Source organism: Taudactylus pleione, unplaced genomic scaffold, assembly GCF_031769625.1.
Source record: "Taudactylus pleione unplaced genomic scaffold, aTauple2 ptg000627l, whole genome shotgun sequence".
NCBI lineage: Eukaryota > Metazoa > Chordata > Amphibia > Anura > Myobatrachidae > Taudactylus > Taudactylus pleione.
Window position 1 is genome coordinate 255,001 of NW_028285029.1, and position 22,808 is coordinate 277,808.

Here is a 22,808-nt window from a genome sequence, read left to right on the forward strand (position 1 = left end):
TCGCACAGCAAGACCTAAGGACGCCCCTATGTCTTAGCGTGCGGCGGCAATGTTCTCGCAAGCCAGTGTAATGACGCCCACTTGCCCTTCGTTACGCACGTCATCTCCAGGAGGTGTATGTAACATCGGGAACCATCGGAGGCATACGCAGTGCTTGTGGTAGACCCTACCCTACCGCAAGCATTGCGAGTGCTTCAGTTAAAAAGTAAAGCCAGGTGACGTGTACAATGACGCAGCCTTGTCATTATGGGCGTCCATTATACGCAGTTTTGCCGCTCAGACACGCTTGCGTTCGCACCACCACTCCCCCGTTTTCCAGGACCTTCCCCTGTCGCCATCCACAAACGGCACATTCTGTCAGTCAAACTTACGGGACTTCTGTGTTATCCGAGCGTTCGCTTCCCGATCGTTATGACTGGCTGGCGCATGCAAATTTTGCAGCACGCGCAGACTGGTGACAATCGCCCATAGTGTGCGAGTGCAGCGTTGCATCCGGGTCTGAATCGGACCCTCTGTTCAGAGTCTAACAATGACCTTCCAAAATGTGCTCATTGCAAATACAGGTTGAGTCTCCCATATCCAAAATGTTTGGGACCAAGGGTATTTTGGATATTGGAATATTCCGTATTTTGGAATATTTGTATACCATATTGAAATGCCTTTAAGAATAGGGCCCAAATCTAAACACAGAATGTATTTATGATTTATATACACCTTATACACACAGCCAGAAGGTAATTTTATACAATATTTTCAATAATTTTGTGGCTCAGACAAAGTTTGTGTACATATATGAAATTAATTTATATTTCATATAGACCTTATACACACAGCCTATAGATAATTTTATACTTTGTTTAATAATTATGTGCCTTTAAACAAAGTTTGTTTACATTAAACCATCAAAATCCAAAGGTTTCTTTATCTCAGCCATGCTAAAAATATTCCGTATTTCGAAATATTTGGATATGGGAGACTCAACCTGTAGCATACTCCGGCCACCACTGACATGGATTGTGTCTAGCCCCTAATTAAGCATCAGCTGTTCCTGTAGGATTTTATTGTGTGTCCTTGGTTACATTGTACTGGAATAGTCGTGGTCCGTTGGTAAACCTCTAAATCCTCTATGGGATGTCATTGCGGAAATCGACCAGTCAGGAGAACGGCATAAAACCATTGCAATGGCATCACATGTGCCATGGCATCACACTGAAAATGTTGTACAACAGGGGCATTGCCAAGATCAGGACGTCCCATCAGGGAGGTTAACAAGAAGCCTACCGCAACATGACCGGAGCTGAAGGAATTTCTGCACACGTCTGGGCTATGCGGCAAGACGGAAACCATTTCTCACAATAAAAGAATGTCCAAGCCCATCTAAGAAATAGTCACCCCAAACAAAACATAGGTGCAACCTTGGTCTCGACGCATCAGAGACTTTGTCCTTATTTTGTTAGGCACTGTGACGCATGGTGGTGGCAGAATCATGTTTTGGGGCAGCTTCTCCTCCACTGGGACAGGGGTTCTAGTCAGGATAAGAGGGTGTAATGTTTAGCTCTAAATATGAAGCTATGTTTGCACAAAACCTGCTCATCAAAGCTCACATCAAAGTCATCCAGGGAAAGGCTCCAATATGGAATTTCTCACTCGCTCTGGGGCTCGTGCATTGCGTGTGCAGTGCCCCACCATCGACCCGCTTGCGAGCAGGTCTGAATGAGGCCCTATGTCTTTCATGGTCAGAATTTCTACTTCACTGTTCAACACGCTTGTGTTAGATACGGTACATTGATGTTTTTTTAACTTCGATATACAGTTTGGATACTGTGTGGCACAATTAGGTGGTCTTCCTGCTGTGTGGCTGCTATTATAACTATTCTTGTATATGTCATGACTCCTGGCCTCACGTCAGTGTGGTATCATAGCATTTGCTTGACCCTGCGGTGAGGGCGTTGCTGAATTTTACCAGTTTGGGTCCCAGTTTTTTGTAACGTGGTCTTTGCTCTTGAATGTCTGGTGCTATATCTTCTAAGAGTGTGGCTTGGCTCTGTGATGTGCGAGTTTTTTTTAATTTTTTTTATTTTTAATTCCAAAATGTCAATAGCTTTATTTAGATGGAACTTATTACAGTTACTACCATGTGATTTTTGTTGAACTATATGTTCATGAAGTCCTGTTAGATTAAATCCCTTTTTCAATACTCCAATAATTTTGCTCGAACTATCGTTACGGGTTGGGTACGTGATACCGGCGGCGGCCAGAACACTAAAAGCAGCTTCCCAACAGTCAGAATCCTGACCCAATTAGGTAAGTGTCCTAACCCACCTTTCTTGCAGCCTAACAGTAACCAACCCTACAGCCTCACCCTAACCCCCCCCCCCCCCCCCCCTACTACCTAACCCCTAAGCCTTCCCCTGCGACCATCATTACTGGCTATAATCCTCATTTAGTGACTGCTCTTTCTTCTGGAATTGAGGTTTTGCATTCTGTCTGATAGTCTGTGTTATCGTGCTGATTTCAGAAGACGCCCAAACTCTGGTACCAGTGAATAATTCCAGAAAGCTTTTAGGTCAGGGCTATTAACCATGCAATCCTCTAGCTGCTGTGGAACAATAGATCCCAGCAAGCCCTGCCACAGTTTTTGCTATTAGGGCATTCTAAAATGGTGCCGGCCATGCTGGGATGTGTAGTTCCACAACAGCCGTGACTGGCTGCATGGTGAATAGCCCTGCTTTTAGGTGCTGGCAAACATCGGTATGAAAGCAGAATAATGGAATTTGGATGGTGCGTATGAGGGTTGGAAATCTCCTTTTATGGAGGAATCGCTCAAATATAGAGTCCTATTAATTGCTTTCAATATGAAACTGCTCAACATTCATTATTCCAACATACCGAAAACCAAACCGTACTTGGCAAAGCAGGGAACCCGTCATCGGCTGGTCTGCTTTTTGTTATATACAATAAATTCCTTCTGTGGGTTAATACACTTGTTTATGAATTCACCTGTACTGAGTAAGCAAATATCTATATATATATATATATATATATATATATATATATATATATATATATGACGGTAAAAGACTGGCACTCTATAGCAGTATATCAACTTGCTCCGGTGCCCTCTGAATAAACGAGTACAAACAAACAGCAAGCAGTGGCACTCGGAGTCATCCAGTGGTGGAAAAAGTATTTACTGTGAACAATGGTAATGTGATTTGTTCACAGTAAATACTTTTCCCGCCGTTGGATGAGTCCGAGTGCCACTGCTTGCTGTTTGTGTGTGTGTGTGTGTGTGTATATATATATATATATATTTTTTTTTTTATTTATTTCTTATAGAAAAAAACCGCACAGCACTAAATCCACTGATCCTTGTGCAGGGTCAAAAACGTAAATTTAAAGGCATCTATAGAGCAGGCTCAAGACAGATGAGACCAGCACTCCTTCTTCCAATGATAATCAAAATTTAATCCATATATCATGACTTGATGGTAGAACATCGATAAGCAGCAGAACATAAAGCATTGTCAGCATATCATACTGTAGCTGTAGGAGAGTAGCAGCTTCGCAACAATTCCCAGCATAAGTTCCCTACAGCTGTTTCGGTGTATACCGTCGTCAGGGGAGAATGGATCTTACGTTTTGATTATCATTGGAAGAAGGAGTGCTGGTCTCATCTGCATTGGGGTTTCTTCAGCCTGCTCTATAAATATATAAATAGATAGAGATATATATATATATATATCTCTATATATATATCTCTATATATATCTCTATCTCTATATATATCTCTATCTCTATCTCTCTATCCAGCAGTAATCTGCACATAGATCGAGGCTTATTAATGTTTTTTTTTTAATAAATAAAATGATTTGGTAAAGATGCGTCCTGGCCCCCTTGGAAGTGATTCTGGGTACCAGGACACTTGGAGGTGCCACACTTGGTGGCAAAGAGGCCAATAGGACAACCTCTGCCGTTCCCCCCTGTAGTTCAGATAAGAGATCCTATCCTATTCTGAGAGCATTACCTCTATGCTACATGTAACCACAGATAAGTGCACTGAGTGTGACGAGGCCGTGACATCCCATAGGGAATAGGTCCCTCTAAGCGGGTTCAGAAGCATCCTGCACCGTGAGACGCTCTTCACATTTGTTTATAGGAATTACGGCACCATCTAAACATTTGGTACCAATAAGGAAAGTTGCTCCCTTCTATACATTAAAGGGAATACAGGTTGAGTCTCCCATATCCAAAATGCTTGGGACCAGGGGTATTTTGGATATCGGAATATTCAGTATTTTGGAATAATTGCATATTATAATGAAATGTCTTGGAAATGGGACCCAAATATACACACAGAATGCATTTATGTGTTATATACACCGTATACACACAGCCTGCAGGTCATTTTAGACAGTATTTTTTATAATTTTGTGCATCAAAAAAAGTTTGTATACATACATGAAATTCATTTATGTTTCATATACACCTTATACACACAGCCTGAAGGTTATTTTATACAATCTTTTTAATAATTTGTGCCTTAGACAAAGTTTATGTACATTAAACCATCAAAAGTCAAAGGTTTCATTATCTCAGTCATGCTGAAAATATTCCGTATTTCGGAATATTTGGATATGGGAGACTCAACCTGTACTAATAATAGTTTACATTTTACTCTACATCTGTTATATATATATATATATATATATATATATATATATATATATATATATATATAACACACACACACACACATGTGTGTGTTTTATTTCATGCATGGGACCAGAAGTGTTTTGGATAACAGATTTTTCCTTATTTTGGAATTTTTGCATACCTTAATGAGATTTCTAGGGGATTTGACCGAAATCTAAACACAGAATGCATTTGTTTCATATACACCTTATACACACAGTCTGAAGGTCATTTTATACATATACACACAGGTAGAGTCTCCCATATCCGAATATTCCGAAATACAGAATTTTTTATAGCATGACTGAACCATTAGAAAACAAAAGGTTTCACTATTTCAATGTACAAAAACTTTGTTTAAGGCACCAAATTATAAAAATATAACCTGCAGGCTGTGTGTATAAGGTGTATATGAAACCTAAATGCCTTCTGTGTTTAGATTTGGGTCCCAATCCCTAGAAATCTCATTATGGTATGCAAATATTCCAAAATACGGGAAACTCCCATATCCAAAATACCCCTGGTCCCAAGCATTCTGGATATGGGAAACTCAAAAGAAAAAAAAAATTAATAAAAAATAATAAAAAAAAATAAAAAAAAGTGTGTGTGTGTGTGTATATATATATATATATTTATTTAATTAGTGTGTGGGGCCATGTAGCCGAAACTGAACGTAGCCAAATATAGATTATGCACAATTATGAAAATTGTGTTTGTATGTCATGATCCTCTACTACCACGTTCTAGATATAAGTGCGCCAAAACAAAAGGAGGTCTGATCAGACTGCTGATTCTATTAAAAGAAAGTGCCCCCCCCCCCGCACACAAACAGCTTGCTTAACTCCAAATACATATATTTTTATGTGCAACAGATAATGTTATGTTTGTATGATGCTGTTTAATGATAATATGTATTAAATATATAAATAATTATTGTTCCGATATCTCATCATTACTTTAGGCTCAGAATGGCTCTCATTATATAGCTAATTGACATGGATTATATCAGGGGAATGTGTTGGAGGGTAGCTGCAGCCAGTGCACACATTGGCCCTCATTCAGAGCCGTACGCTCTGAGCAGAGCGCACGCTCTGAATGAGGGCCGGGCTCCATTTTCATGGAGCGTCCTCCTGGACGCTCGTATAGCTGTGGGTCACCACCCACAGGCTATACGAGCGTGCATTTTGATGGCTGCGATGGTCGTGACCATCGCGACCATCGAAATTGCGAGCCGGAGCCTGCGGTTGAGGTTTTCAACCGCAAGCTCCAGAGTGATTTTGGCTCTATCAGAGCCAAAATCACTCCCACTGACATCACTAGTGATGTCAGTGGGCCGGCTTCTGACGGGAGGCGTTCCCGTGGGAACGCCCCCGTCAGGGAGGCACGCCCACCAAAGGGGGCGTGCTGTCAATCAACATTGACAGCACGCCCCCTTTGATCGGACACAACGAGCGAAGGAAAGTCCTTCGCTCGTCGTGTCTGGCGCATGCGCACGACGGAGCTCCCTCCGTCGTGCGCATGCGCAGTGCAGACCATCGACCCACTTGCGAGCGGACAGCCGCTCGCGAGTGGGTCTGAATGAGGGCCATTATACCTAAGGATGAGTGTCACCATGTGTTTACTATTTTATGCACAAGTTTTTTGCACTACTGCACTTTAAAATGTGAACTGATGGCATTTTTGGAGTCTTGTGTTTAAAAAAACAAAACAAAAACAAAAAACACGTTCCTGATTATATTCTTTTTTTTTTTTGCAATTAAATGGTGTTCTGGTCTTCTAGTTTACTCTGGATATATGGTTGTTGTACTTGCATATATAACCAAGAACCCTGGAACTTTTGTATTCGTTAGTCTTATCTGATTTGTCAAATGGATATTTATTTATATTAACCTCCTACCTGTAAATAATTAAAAGAGCTCCCTTAATTTATTCAAGTAACATTGGTCGTACTGTGATTCTGAAGCAAATACTGTACAAATCAGACCATAGCTCCTTCTAAGAAAATGACAGACAAAGTTACAGACCTGAGCAGGATAGGGAAAGAGCACAAAATAACCAAGTGCTTGGACATCTGGGTGAGCGCGCAGGATCTATCCGCAAAGTGACCTGTGGCGAGCGATGCATCAGCACACAGGGACCAGACGTGAGTGGGGGGGACCGTCAGTTTGGTTGCTGCATACTTCAATACTTATGCCATCAATAATGTACCTATATCATGTGATTTACGTTCCTCACCGCAAAATCGAAAGCGCCAGTTACTTATGAGAAAATAAAAATATATATAAAAAAAATGTTTTTTGTTTTTTCATTATAAATCTTTGAGCTAAACACTTCATTTAAAATCCTCCTTAATATTTGTTAATTGCAAGCATTCAATGATGACTCAAAGTATTTAATTTCCTTTTTTTTTTTTAATTTAAACTTAAAAATGACAGCACTAATATTTTTTTACTTTTATTGGTGTCATGCAGTGCGTATATAGTTTTTGATTCTGCATTTGAGTACCTAGCTTCAAAGCCCAGCAAGTGGGAGCGTGGTAAATCTCTGGTCCATGTGAACTCCCGCAGCTGGGCTGCAGCTGGCTCGGGCTTCTGTGGCTCCTCTGTGTCATTGGCTTAATTTAGTATGATTCACCTTCCCTGTATGAACCGTTAGGACCGGTTTTATTAATGTTTTTGCCCCTCTGCCTGGTCTGTAGGATCTATCTGGCCGCAGTGGTGTGTCAGGACACGTCACGTGTTATCACCTACATACATAAGGTCTGGCCAGCATAGGGCTGTAGCTGGGTCCTCTGGTCTCCTGTGTGCGTAGGGTCAGTGCATGGAAGATTCGGCTCATCTCTTACACGAGACTGTTCTCTGATGTCGGTGAGACCACACTTTTGTACTTTGCCGTTGGAAGAGGAACTAACCACAATGCTAGATGGGGGCGTGTGTATACTAATCTGCAGCTGTATAATAGGGCTCTGCAGGCTGGGTGTGTAGTGCTCCATCCCTCAGCCCCTGATAGAGCATGGTCCAGCCAGGGCAATGCGATGTGTCCCCCATCCTCACCGGTATTTTATGTTCCCATAGGAGGAAGAAAGGAGACAAGCTAAGGAAGAGCAGGACAAGCGGGACCATGAGGAGTACCTGAAGCTGAAGCAGAGCTTTGTGGTGGAGGAGGAAGGCGTGGAGGAGACCATGGATGAGGACCAGGTGAGTCTCTTACACACAGCCTATATATATATATATATATATATATATATATATATTTGTATTATGGGGCAAGTTGCGGGCGATGATGGTGATGTGCCGTTGTAATGCCGGCAACGGCAGTTAAATCGTTCTGCTGTCATACCTCAATCACGCGGTTTAGTTCTCAGTCCAACATGGGGTGCGCACAACCTCACCGGCATCGCACTTTATTGCATTGACCCCTATATGTCTATAGTTAAGTACATAGTGCAATCTCTGCTCTAATCAGCAGCTTGATACATTGGGTGTATGGTAAAGGCTCTAAGCCAGCCACATAGGTGATGGGTAATTTCACAGGACTTATTCTGTGAGTGGGCAGAGTACCCCTGTATAGGTTACCCTGTGAGCGGGCAGACTACCCCTGTATAGGTTACCCTGTGAGCGGGCAGACTACCCCTGTATAGGTCACCCTGTGAGCGGGCAGACTACCCCTGTATAGGTTACCCTGTGAGCGGGCAGAGTACCCCTGTATAGGTTACCCTGTGAGCGGGCAGAGTACCCCTGTATAGGTTACCCTGTGAGCGGGCAGAGTACCCCTGTATAGGTTACCCTGTGAGCGGGCAGAGTACCCCTGTATAGGTTACCCTGTGAGCGGGCAGAGTACCCCTGTATAGGTTACCCTGTGAGCGGGCAGAGTACCCCTGTATAGGTTACCCTGTGAGCGGGCAGAGTACCCCTGTATAGGTTACCCTGTGAGCGGGCAGACTACCCCTGTATAGGTTACCCTGTGAGCGGGCAGACTACCCCTGTATAGGTTACCCTGTGAGCGGGCAGACTACCCCTGTATAGGTTACCCTGTGAGCGGGCAGACTACCCCTGTATAGGTTACCCTGTGAGCGGGCAGACTACCCCTGTATAGGTTACCCTGTGAGCGGGCAGACTACCCCTGTATAGGTTACCCTGTGAGCGGGCAGACTACCCCTGTATAGGTTACCCTGTGAGCGGGCAGACTACCCCTGTATAGGTTACCCTGTGAGCGGGCAGACTACCCCTGTATAGGTTACCCTGTGAGCGGGCAGACTACCCCTGTATAGGTTACCCTGTGAGCGGGCAGACTACCCCTGTATAGGTTACCCTGTGAGCGGGCAGACTACCCCTGTATAGGTTACCCTGTGAGCGGGCAGACTACCCCTCTATAGGTTACCCTGTGAGCGGGCAGACTACCCCTGTATAGGTTACCCTGTGAGCGGGCAGACTACCCCTGTATAGGTTACCCTGTGAGCGGGCAGACTACCCCTGTATAGGTTACCCTGTGAGCGGGCAGACTACCCCTGTATAGGTTACCCTGTGAGCGGGCAGACTACCCCTGTATAGGTTACCCTGTGAGCGGGCAGACTACCCCTGTATAGGTTACCCTGTGAGCGGGCAGACTACCCCTGTATAGGTTACCCTGTGAGCGGGCAGACTACCCCTGTATAGGTTACCCTGTGAGCGGGCAGACTACCCCTGTATAGGTTACCCTGTGAGCGGGCAGACTACCCCTGTATAGGTTACCCTGTGAGCGGGCAGACTACCCCTGTATAGGTCACCCTGTGAGCGGGCAGACTACCCCTGTATAGGTTACCCTGTGAGCGGGCAGACTACCCCTGTATAGGTTACCCTGTGAGCGGGCAGACTACCCCTGTATAGGTTACCCTGTGAGCGGGCAGACTACCCCTGTATAGGTTACCCTGTGAGCGGGCAGACTACCCCTGTATAGGTTACCCTGTGAGCGGGCAGACTACCCCTGTATAGGTTACCCTGTGAGCGGGCAGACTACCCCTGTATAGGTTACCCTGTGAGCGGGCAGACTACCCCTGTATAGGTTACCCTGTGAGCGGGCAGACTACCCCTGTATAGGTTACCCTGTGAGCGGGCAGACTACCCCTGTATAGGTTACCCTGTGAGCGGGCAGACTACCCCTGTATAGGTTACCCTGTGAGCGGGCAGACTACCCCTGTATACGTTTATACCTTTATATATGGCTTTTATTTTATTATGGTTTTCCCTGTATTCATGTAGTGTCTTTAAATCCGTGCAAGACCATGTTTTGTAATCTGTATCATTGATTCACAAATTGGCCTCTGATCCGGAGAGCTTACAGTCTAGTGCGGCATGTGATGAGAAGGCATTGCACAGATTCAGAGTAGGCGCCTAGGGATCAGCACAAAAGTCCTTATTTTATTCTGGAATCTCTAGGCGACAGCACACAAAATGGCCGCCACCCCTTAGAATAAATCACTGTTTCTGATGAGGAACACGTCATATCGCTGATGATGAATAGGGCGTCTTGCCTTATACAATAGTAAAGGGTTGAAGGTGCATTTAACATATATAAAGTGATATACTTTTTGTGTTATCAGTCTTATTTATTATAAGACTGATATAACGCTCCGGGCCAGTATTGCTCCACTCCCCCCGCGATCTATTTCTCATAAATTGCAGAGAATTATTAATAACACTGTACATGGCTTTTTTTTTTCCTCTTACAATGAATCTATTATTTATATGTAAACAGCATTTTTTAAGCCTTATGTAGTTTGATGAAGACAGTCCTGAATCGGTGTTATAGTTTCCCTTTAATAATATCTGGTCATGTCCGTTATATCCGCGTGACTTATCCGGAGAGGAAACTATTGTCATCCGATGACGTAAATGGAATTTCCCATTCTCATTGATTCGTAATTGAAATGGAAAACTTCCCTAAATCAGTTTACTTTTAAAAATCTGTATATTATTGTTCAAGTTTAAAACACACACACACACACACACACACACACACATATATTTCTCATATTTATTACATACAAGCATAGCAAATCTATTGTTTTGTGGGATTTAGTGGCCTTTTTTTTTTTTTTCTTGTTTCATTTTCATAATGTAAATTGCACATTTTCAGACATTACAGTGTATCGTTGGATCGGCTTCATTCCCGATGTTGATGGCAATATCTACCGTTGTTGGTACTTGTATCTCCTTACTTCGCCAATATTGTAATCCGTGCGCACAACGCACCCCGTCACAGTGGGGTTTTGGCTGCAGCAGCGATATCATCTGTAGTGCGTCAGTGGCAATTAGCCCCCACTTACCCCCACTCCCCTAAAGACTTCCATGCTTTGCTGCGTACACGAGCAGCGTCCTACAGATCATAGCACCATTCCCACCATAGGGGCAGAGGAGCTGATTGCCGGGACAGGACCCCTATATTGTTTCCATCTCGCTAACATAGGAATAGTTGGAAGTTGTAGGTGCAGACAGCGTAGTTTATAGTCCTAATGTCATCTTGTAGCCGGAGGCCGGAGTCATGACTATGGAACATGAGACGGGATAAAGTGAGACATCTCCAAATGACTACAACAAATGGGATAAAAAATTGACTTGAAAGGCTGTCATTGTAATGTTATCTTTATAATCTAATTTGTTTAAAGAATGGCACTAATCCATAGGTTCCTGTGTGTCTCTGTGTGTGTGTGTGTGTCTCTGTGTGTGTGTGTGTGTCTCTGTGTGTGTGTGTGTGTCTCTGTGTGTGTGTGTGTCTCTGTGTGTGTGTGTGTCTCTGTGTGTGTGTGTGTCTCTGTGTGTGTGTCTCTGTGTGTGTGTCTCTGTGTGTGTGTCTCTGTGTGTGTGTCTCTGTGTGTGTGTCTCTGTGTGTGTGTCTCTGTGTGTGTGTGTGTCTCTGTGTGTGTGTGTGTCTCTGTGTGTGTGTGTGTCTCTGTGTGTGTGTGTGTCTCTGTGTGTGTGTGTGTGTGTCTCTGTGTGTGTGTGTGTCTCTGTGTGTGTGTGTGTCTCTGTGTGTGTGTGTGTGTCTCTGTGTGTGTGTCTCTGTCTCTGTGTGTGTGTGTGTCTCTGTCTCTGTGTGTGTGTGTGTCTCTGTGTGTGTGTGTGTGTGTCTCTGTGTGTGTGTGTCTGTGTGTCTCTGTGTGTGTGTGTCTCTGTGTGTGTGTGTGTGTGTGTCTCTGTGTGTGTGTGTCTGTGTGTCTCTGTGTCTCTTCATCTTATTTTTGCCTACTTCATGTGGGAGAATACAGCAGAACCAACCACCTCACTTCACCATTAAGGTGTCACGATGTAGATCAGTGTCTTTCAATTCTGTAGCCCAAGTTTACCTCAGCAGGCCATGTTTTCAGGGTTCCCTGATCATGTAATCTGTCTTATTAGGCCAGAACAACCCCTTCCTAGTAAGGAAGTACTCAAACCCTGACCTGCTAGAGGTAGGTGATACTCTGAGATATGGAAGCTGGACAGTACATCTATTTGGCACCGCTTTATGTGTGTTGGATTTTGCAGTGTCAGTTTTGTGTTAGTTTCCTGTGTGTCCGATGTAATTTTACACTTCATATTTGTTATTACTTCTCCCTGCGTTTTCTTACCTGCGTCGTCGTCCTCGTAATCACTTTCTCTTTGAGCTGACATTAGCCGCCTCCTCAGTGCAAAGCTCATTTTCATTTTTTTGGGTCGTCTTCTGCATCGGTGCGGTAGAAATGGCGAGCCTGATTTTATTTCCCTCGTCAGCGTTACCATGTAATGCCTGGGCGCCTTTCTGGCCACGATGAAATGTAACATTCTCTGAAAATAATTGTATTTTCTTAAGCCTTTATCCAGTTAAGTTGTATATGGCCTTATAGATGGAAAATAGATTTATTTTTTATTTATTTATTTTTTTAGTGCAAATTTTTGCTATTTAAGCTCCTGAAATATTAATCTTTTAGTTGTTGTTGTGCGTATAGCGATATTGTTGGTCCTTTATTGGTCAGGTGAATACTGCACTGAATATTCTGTCATCTGTGCCTCATGCTCCATCAGCTGCAGAGAGGGTCCCATTAGTTCTGTATTACTCTTATATCGGACACGTTGTGTATGGTTGGTTCTCCTATTCGTTATTTTATGTCCAGAAGAATATTTAGCGTTATGACCCGTCGCTGTTTTGTTTGGATCTTATTGCGGCAGTGTATATCTGCGCGTTATTGATGGGATCACTGTATGTACGTCAGGGCTGGTCGGCATTTCTGCGTGTGGAATTCGCTCTGAAATACGTCCGCACCTGGAGTCAGCCTTCCAAAATATCAGCACCGAGGATTTGTCTAGTCCAGTGGTCGGGGAACAGGGGTAAATTACCCCACATGGGGTAAAAATGAAATTCCTGGGGGTAATGGACGGACAGCCGGGCATGTATATGAATCGTACTATAATATAGAATGATTCATATGCATGCCCGGCTGTGCCGCAGGGAGGCTCTAAGCCGGACGCCCGCTGAGATGTTATTACCAGCGGGCGCCCGGCTCCTTCCCTGCAGCGCCGTGTTAGCCGGAGGCTGGAGATCTCTTCTGAACTTCAGCTTCCGGCTCTCCCCATGTGCACTATGGGACAGATGTCATGACGTCTCTCCCACAGTTCCGAGGAGCAGCCGGGCGGACAGGACGGCGGCGGATGCAGGAACGGGGATTAAGGTAAGTGTGTTTTTTTTCTTTTTTTTTCTTGTACAAGTGGCACTACAGGGGCATCATATGGGGGCACTACTACAGGGGCATTATATGGGGGCACTACAGGAGCATTATATGGGGGCACTACAGGGGCATTATATGGGGGCACTACTACAGGGGCATAAAATGGGGGCACTACTACAGGGGCATAAAATGGGGGCACTGCTACAGGGGCATAAAATGGGGGCACTGCTACAGGGGCATAAAATGGGGGCACTGCTACAGGGGCATAAAATGGGGGCACTGCTACAGGGGCATCATATGGGGGCACTGCTACAGGGGCATCATATGGGGGCACTGCTACAGGGGCATCATATGGGGGCACTGCTACAGGGGCATCATATGGGGGCACTGCTACAGGGGCATCATATGGGGGCACTGCTACAGGGGCATCATATGGGGGCACTGCTACAGGGGCATCACTATGGGGGCACTGCTACAGGGGCATCACTATGGGGGCACTGCTACAGGGGCATCACTATGGGGGCACTGCTACAGGGGCATCACTATGGGGGCACTGCTATATGATTTCCTTCCTTTCAAATCAAGGGGGTAACATCGGTGTATCTAAATATATTTTGGGGTAAAAGGTAAAGTTCCCTGACCCCTGGTCTAGTCCTTCACGGTGAGCAAATACAGTTACATTTGTTTATTGCATTTGTGTCTTGCTGCATCTATTACAGTACATTAGTAAGGGTGACAGGTGCATTACAAGTCATCATGAAAGGTAACATAAGTAATAAAATTATGCATTTGTTTTGGCTCCTGTGATGGGTCCAAACTCGTTACCGACACAGCGCCCTTCAGCGATGTCAGTAATTCCCTGGGTATATATGCAACAGGTGCACTATTTCAATACTCAAATGGCGTTCATATAAGTATATATTATATTCCTGTAATGTATATTCTTATACAGATGTGTCCTCATACATCTAGCCTCCTGTGTGGTGTGACTCTGTAGCGCCGAGCGTCTCCTCGTGTGACTTTTTACCTTCAAATGCATCTTATTTGCACAGTAATACGAATAGTTAGCATACGCAGCTTCTGCTGATTAAAATGATATACGGCATGTCTGTGTTCTATGTGTGACTGCGCGTGTATCTGCATACGAAACTCTACGTTATAGTGTTACTGCCGCTGACACTGTAACATAGCGTTTTGCACGCAGAAACACCCGCAGACGCACACAGAACATAGGCATGACGCACATCATTTTAATCAGCAGAAGCTGCGTATGCTAACTATTCGTATTACTGTGCGAATAAGACGCATTTGAAGGTAAAAAGCCGCACGAATAGACGCTCGTCGCTACAGAGTCACACGGAGCTCCCGCGTTATGTGTAGCGCGACTTGTAGCCCACGGAGGACAGATGTATGTGGTCACGTCTGTACCATCACTTAGATTTGCTGTTTATTGATTTAACCTGTCGCTCACATGAAAGGATGGCAATGCACCCCATACTCCTACAAGCAAATTGTGTCTCTGGAATGTGTTTAGTATAATACAGACGGTTTGCTGTGCCCCCCCCCTAGATTGTAAACAGTGTTCCTGAACCTACCTACTGTGCATTAGGGTCCAGGTCTACGCCAGCACTGATTATTATGTTATTATGACGATATGCATAATAATCTATCTTGTTCCGTTACGGTGGTTCATTATCGGTAAAAGTACCCTGCACACCCTTTGTGGTGCCCTGTAAATAAGAGATACTGATAATAATATAAGACATAACGCATCCACAGCTGTAGGAGGTATATTAGAGTCCCCTTGGGCCGGTCTGTGGTCCCAGGCGTTTGAATATATGACAGTGATCTGTGCATCGGCTGCTATAGTGTGATGAAGTAGGATTAGTCACAGAGCTAACAATCTAATCTCTTCATATTATCTTGGAGACCCCTCATAGTGTTTGTTCTCAGGGGCAGTGCGGCTTCTGGTCTCCCAGAGTCTGTCTACTGATCTTCCCTGGCTCCATAACACATCCCTCCGGCTCCTAGATCTGACTGACCGGCCCCTGAATTACATATCATTCTGCGCCCCTGTGCTGCTAGTATAGGTTGAGTCTCCCATATCCAAATATTCCAAAATACGGAATATACCAAAATACGGAATATACCAAAATACGGAATATTTTTAGCATGACTGAGATAATGAAACCTTTTGCTTTTTGATGGTTCAATGTACACAAACTTTGTTTAAAGCACAAATTATTAAAAATATTGTATACAATTACCAGCAGGCTTTGTGTATAAGGTGTATATGAAACATAAATGAATTTCATGTATGTACACTAACTTTGTTTGAGCCACAAAATTATTGAAAATATAGTATAAAATGACCTGCAGGCTGTGTGTATAAGGTGTATATAACACATAAATGCATTCTGTGTGTATATTGGGGTCCCATTCCCAAGATATTTCATTATATTATACAAGTATTCCAAAATACGGAATATTCCGTTATCCAAAATACCCCTGGTCCCAAGCATTTTGGATATGGGAGACTCCACCTGTCATGTATTTGTCTAACCACTTTAGCAGTTACTGTAAATACAAGCAGATTATACCCTCAGACGACTTTTACCGTCCATGTATGTTCTATCTCTCACTTGTCCTTCCTATACTTATTAATGTTATATTCTATCCATGTGTGTAGCAGTAGGCAGATTTGTTTTGTGTTGGTGCCCTGTGCCCGCTAGGCATTGCAGACTAGGTGGGAGCCTAAATGGTGTAATCGCAAACGTTCTTCTATCACGGTGCACTAGTTTCAGCTTTCTTTTTTTTCACGGCTCCCCTGGGCCACAAGTTTCTTATTCAGAAATTCAGAAAAAAAGTATTAAATGAAGAAAAATGTGCTTCCCTGTCACCCGTGGGGTCAGTCATGTGTTGGTGGACAGGATTACACTTCTGTGTGTCCACAGATTTTATTATTGACGGCCATAAAGCACTGGCACTGGCCATAAACCACAGCTAAGCGAGCGGCCAGGAGGCCGCACAAAAAAAACAAAACCGCCCTGATTCAGAGCGAGCGCTCTTTCACAGCGTCCGGCTCTGAATCAGGCCCAATGTTCCTTCCTATGTAGAACGCATGTAATTCTTCACAACCCGCATCGGACTGGGATTTGCACACGTTTCGAAAAAGACTAACATCTGCGGGTGAGAGCCGCATATAGCCGTGAGTGAGAGTCACGTGGTCCCATGAGAAGATGTCTAGGAGAACGGTGACGGACTCGGGTGAGAGCCGGGCTCGGAATACATCCACCGCTATAAGAACTATTATCCTGGATTGTTTTCATAGGATTTACAGGATTTCCTTTATTCTTATACACCCTCGGGATCGGAGCAGTCTTTGTGCCATGTGCGTAAGATTCCGGCAGGTCCGGTAAGCCCACCCTGAACATATGCACACATCGTGGAAAAATATAGAAAGTGTGCTGTGTTATTTGAAAGACGTTGTGATTTTTGTTTTTTATGTGGAAGAAGAAAGCGTATTTTTTCAGACGTTATACCTGTGAAGTTTGTGTATTAAAATGTTTTATATGGAACCATCATCGTCTTTTTGGATCCTACTATGAATTTATGGTGAAGTTTTGTTTGGAAATAGACATTTGTTGTGGAGAAGACTATTATAGAAATCATATTGAAGTTGGGAGTTTGTCTCTGAGAACAAATCAAATTAATACAACGCTGTTTTTTTCTTTTGACATTGTGTGTATACACAAACCTTTTTTTGACCCTCTTCATTTGTTTTCTGGCATTTAGGAGCAAATTGCTGATCATCAGTTACTCCCATACGTTACCAGGTTTTCATTCCAACCAGACAACTAGTTGGCTGGTTGGACAGATAATCGTTACATGTGTGTATGCAGCTTTACAGTAGTTGGGTTGGGTTTATTTTGTTTTGCTTCTGAAAGACCTTTACCTCTGACATTACTTTGTGCATCTGGTGGGCGGCAGATCTCCTCTGTACAAGTGTAAATCGGTTTCTTGGGAGGTTGTGAAACCGTCTCTCATCTAACGTGTTCGCTGCATGTGAAACCATATCGCCCCCTGCGTCAGTCTGACCTTCTGAGTGCCTGTTTTTGTAGCATGTTCGTGAAAACCACACCGAAGACTGGCTCACAGCGCTGGCCACATCTGAACGCCGGGAAGGGGGGGGAGCGAGAGCGACCGTGGTTAACCCCTTCCCTGCTCGCTGCTGGCTTTTGTGCGCGTGTGATGCTGGATGCAGGGCTGGAGCTGCACTGCTGTTTGCGTTGTGCAGTTAGTGGTGAATACAGCACAGGGCATCCCCGGGGCTTCATTCACAGCCGGCCAGCTGCGGCAGATTTACAGAGATCCGCGACACACTCTCACATAGTGACACAACAGTCGGCCACCGGTGTACCCTGCTCCCTGCAGCTCCGCCAGCTGCAGAGCGTTGCTCATGTTTGCTGTTCCTGCAGCCCAGCCCGATCTCCTTTCCCCGTGTAATGTTTCATTACCTGTGTGAGGTGTGTTAGGGAAATGTATCTGTAGGCAGAAAACGCCTTCTGTTCTCTTACAGAACCCGCTGTAATTATAGGGCGGCTATGTCACTGCCCGTATTTGTCTCTAATATGTTCTGTGTTCTTTTCAGACCCGCAGTTTCCTCACCGAGTTTATAGACTACATAAAGGTAAGTGACTGGTTACACCAATCCCCATTATTACACGTCTGTGACTTACCCCCGAGGCTCGTCTCCCCCATCTATCTCCTCATTCTCCACCTTACTCTTCAGCTCTTGTATTCCGAGTCCCTTATGCACCCCAATTGTGTCTGTGATATCTCAGTGTTGGGTATGTGATAACGCCTTATGGCTAAACTACTACAGAGGACGCTGCAAACGCAGAGCCGGTGGGATCCGTACTTTATGTCTGATGTGGGAGCTGGTAACTCTGACTCCATGTGAGGGGCAGAACTGTTCTTGTATAGGTATAAAGTGTACTATTCATGTCTGAGTAAAATTATTACCACACTAGTAAAGGGGACCCCTCGCTGCTCCATCCTGCCCCATTCCCCTGTATACCAGTACAGAGTGGTCGTCTGTCCCATTGGAAGGGCAGCGCCAGCCAACTCCTATTGATGCCTGTTGGAGACGAGATAAAAATACAGATTTATTATGTAAATACACCGGGGTGCTTTTGCGTAAAATCAGATGTGACCTAGATCATGTGATCATTCATAGCCAATGTACTGCTAGCTGGCAGCTTGATGATGTCATTGGATGTCTCTCCTGCCACTCTATTGGCTGTTCATTCCCGCAAAAACATTCGCCAATATTCATAGCTGTCCACAAGACTCTACCCTAAGCTAAACCTACAGTATGTCTGGCTATATGCAGTCTACTCACGTATCGGTTTAGCGCGCAGTGTAGATGGCCAGTACACTTTAAAATATAGATTTAAAAAAACAAATATTTAATTAGTAAATTAAGTACCATTTCATAAGCGCTCACCTGACGGCCCCTTTTCTTAGCTATTCTTCTATGGATCATTATCTCTTGTGTTAATTCATCTTTTGAGGGAAATCCATTATGGCTGCCAAGAAGTTACAACTCCCATATCGTTATCGTTCAGTCGTTCATTATACTGTGCAGTGCCCACACTGAAGGATATATCGTCCAGTGCAGGCACCCTCCCTCATCCCCGAACATGCTCAAGCTGACGATATCGCCATGTTCGTACAATGAGCGATGCCGAAAAACGACCAGCGGGAGCGCGCATTACCGGTCGTTGCCGGCATATCCACTACACCATTAATAAATGATAACTATGTCATTATCGTTCAATAGTCCATTTAGATCGGCAAGTGGATAACCCGCCCTTAGAGCGTCCATTTTTTTTTTTTTTTTTTAAGGCAACACCTGGTTTTACCTTTTTAATCTTTTTTAGTAACCGCTTCTATTGAGCCATTAAAGGAAAAGAGATTGCGCATGCGAGTCTCAGACGTAGGACGACATTAGGGAGTAAGGGATCAGTGCACAGGCTACGCTGGGGTTTTACATACTCTTACTATAGGCGAGTGGAGTTTGAATACTGTACTGTTGATAATTCCAGAATTAATCCTTGTAGCCAAGGTGACAAATATCGCATGTAAGCGTCCAGATCACGACTGGCAGAAACTCTGCAAACCCCTGAGAAGCCATTATTGGCGATTAGTGATTGCGGTCATCGGGCGATCATAACAGGGGTCCTCTTGGTTGGAGTATCTTTACCTTTCTCTAACAGACTAAACTTTTTATGGCACTTTTGGAACAGACGGGTCAGTTTTCTCCCCAGAAATGTATTCCAGCCGGGTGGCATCCAAAAGTAGCCTTCGCCCCCACCTGCGCGCACCGGGAAAAGGGTTATCTCCCTTACCAATCCAGCCCGACAGGTCTCAGGCTGCTCCCACACTGGCTCTCAGTCAAAAGTGCCCATTATGCAGTGCCCCCTGTATTTGTGCCCTTTATACAGTGCCCCCTGTAGTTTTCCCCTTTATGCCTTGCCCCCTGTAGTTTAGCTTTGCCCTTATCTTGTGCCCCCTGGCTGAAGTAGTGCCCCTATGTAGTGCCCGCAGACTGGTCCCTTATGTAGTGCCCTCAGGCTTAAATTGTGCCCCCAGACTGGCCCCTTATGCAGTGCCCCCAGGCTTAAATTGTGCCCCCAGGCTTAAATTGTGCCCCCAGGCTTAAATTGTGCCCCCGGGCCGGCCCCCCTTTATGCAGTGCCCCCGGGCCGGCCCCCCTTTATGCAGTGCCCCCGGGCCGGCCCCCCTTTATGCAGTGCCCCCGGGCCGGCCCCCCTTTATGCAGTGCCCCCGGGCCGGCCCCCCTTTATGCAGTGCCCCCGGGCCGGCCCCCCTTTATGCAGTGCCCCCGGGCCGGCCCCCCTTTATGCAGTGCCCCCGGGCTGGCCCCCCTTTATGCAGTGCCCCCGGGCTTAAAGTGTCCCTTATGCAGTGCCCCTAGACTGGTCCTGGCCCCAGCCCAGCACTTACCTTTACTTGCTGGCTGCTCGCGCTCCCACTAACTAGATCCAGCAGGTGCGCGGGGCAGGCTCCTCGCGTCGTGGATGACGTCACCCGCGTAGTGCATCACTGGGAACGCTGGCCTCTGAAGCGATCAGAGGTTTCTTTAGCCTCCGGTCACTTCAGAAGCCAGCCAGTGGGGGTCGGCGGGGGAAAGTGCCGGGTGGCAGGCTGTTTCTGCCGGGTGATGCGCCCGCAGAAAACAGCCTGGGGAGAACACTGGACAGTGCTTTCTTTAGGTACCACATCCAAATAAACACATTAATGTATGGATATGTTATGGGGGACATAAGGAAATTTTTTTTTTTTTTTTTTTCTTAAATAATTCTGTGGATTTACGTTGCCCTTTGTCGGTAGAGTGGCATTAATGCTCATTGGCCTCACCGTGCCTGCCTGTCTGCTCGCTTATCGTCTGTCCTCCCGCTAGCTGTTTTGTACAGATGAAATGGGTATGTGCCCACCTCAGAAGATGGAGATGTCTGATGGCAGGTCCCAGCCCTGAGAACTGAATTCCATGGACTGTTCCAGTACAGAAGCTGTAGTCCATGGAGGTCAGTTCTACAGCTTGGCTGCCACTAACAACGCCGCTATATTGTCCTGGCTCCCCGGCCTGGGCTTCCGTCATCACGTCCCAGAGCGGGTTTCAGGGTCACTGAAAGGAAAAGACTGACCTGCTTTGCAGTATGAGAGGTGTACGTATTGTCTGGTCAGACCACGTAGAGGTAAGTTACACAGGACGTTCTGGAAAGAATCCTCAATCCTCTATTACTATTTCCAGGGATATAAATATAAATTAATTAGTTTGTGTGATTTATAAATATATACATGCGAGGGAGTTCTAGAAATGACACAATGGAGGGTGTATTTACTAAGCAGTAGCACTTCAATGCTGCCGTTTATCAGAACATTATTCCTTTGTGCACACTGCCATGTTTTAAGTGGGATTTCTTCCTCCGGCCCTTATTCTCCTGCAGTATGTGTGTGTGACCCCATCGTGGCACCTTCTGTCAGCAAATCCTGAGTTGTACAGTGGATAGTAAATGTGCCTGACCACCTTCTGCGGGGAGGCGATTTGTGGCCTGAATCCATAGGATTCTAGCCTGTGACATCACTGAGGCAGTGCAGCTCTCGTTTATAGTGCACTATTAATGTGAATAATGTTGGTTCAACGCACAAAATGGCTGCATACACTGTGTAGGCAATGGGTGCGCTATAAGTTCATGTACACTGTATGTCATACAGATGTGACTCTATGCCTCTTACATGGAGTTTTACAGTAGCTTCAAATTCATGTCACCCAGCTGTCCCCTCACATAGCTGTGTATAAGCCTATCAGCCATTGTAGTCTCTGCAAACTTCATAAGTTCATTTAGTTTTCCGAAAGACTTTAATATATTGATGATTGGCAGCCCCATGAGCTTTAGGAAGACGTCCGAGTTGGCGATATGAATTGATCTGTACCTGACCTGCAGGGGTTCCCCCGATGTTTGCTTGGACCTCCTATAGGTGGCCTCCTGCCGTCCACATCACTGACCTGACTATTTCTGTGATTTTTGTGCTTTTTATGCATTTATTTTATGCAAACGACTCCGTTATGGTGGGAGAATAGTGTTTTTGTGCACGGCGACGTGAGCGCTGGAAAAATATACATGTCACTAGCCCATACAGCTTAATCTATACTTGTGATCCCTACTGGGGAACACTGATCCTTACTGTACAGCGCAGGCAGCGTGACCCCCCCCCCCCCACCCCAGAGTGCACAGGTACAGTGATGTCTCTGTAGGGGCAGCGCGGGCACACTGGAGTAACTGTATTGTGCCTCCTATTCCGGGAGGCCAGGTGATAACTGTAGAAGAGACTAAATACAGAAGTGTTAGAGTCCAAAGTCAAAAACACATTTGCAAAGTTGCGGAGTTTATACACAATGCGCCTGATACAGAGATGGACGCTATAGCACAGCCCCTGCATCTTTGTACGCGGCGGCTGCGCTAAAATATGCAGAAGCCGCAGGAAGCGTCTTAAGTAAAAAGACTCCCTCCGCCGGCTTCTCTGATTCGATGCTGTGTTTGAAGACGCAGCCATCGGATCAACTGCCTGACCATCTGAGGGTTACTCAGGATGTCCGAGAAAGTCACACTGTTGGGGCCAGTGAAGCGGCGTCCTAGGACCCCCGTTTTCTGGAATGCTCCATGCCGCCACCCCCCCCAAACACCAGCAGCACGGCCACCCGCGGGCCACATTGTATTGGATACAGCTGCGCAGAAGGGGCTGCGGCTGGCCGGATCACTTTCATGCTCATTGGGGTCTGTGGGTGTGATGGCACACGCCCACACACACTCCCTATGACAGAGAGACCCCATTTATCTTCCGGTCATAATGACCCCATCCATGT

General features: G+C 45.4%; 1 protein-coding gene across 1 annotated transcript in view; it reads left to right on the plus strand.

The window, feature by feature from the left end:
• DDRGK1 (DDRGK domain containing 1) overlaps positions 1-22,808 on the plus strand; it is a 56,785-nt gene that overhangs the window by 29,571 nt on the left and 4,406 nt on the right. The window contains exons 5-6 of the mRNA XM_088454664.1: positions 7,770-7,892; positions 18,006-18,044. Coding sequence (XP_088310790.1) covers positions 7,770-7,892; positions 18,006-18,044 — 162 coding nt within the window. The remainder of the gene's footprint in view (positions 1-7,769; positions 7,893-18,005; positions 18,045-22,808) is intronic.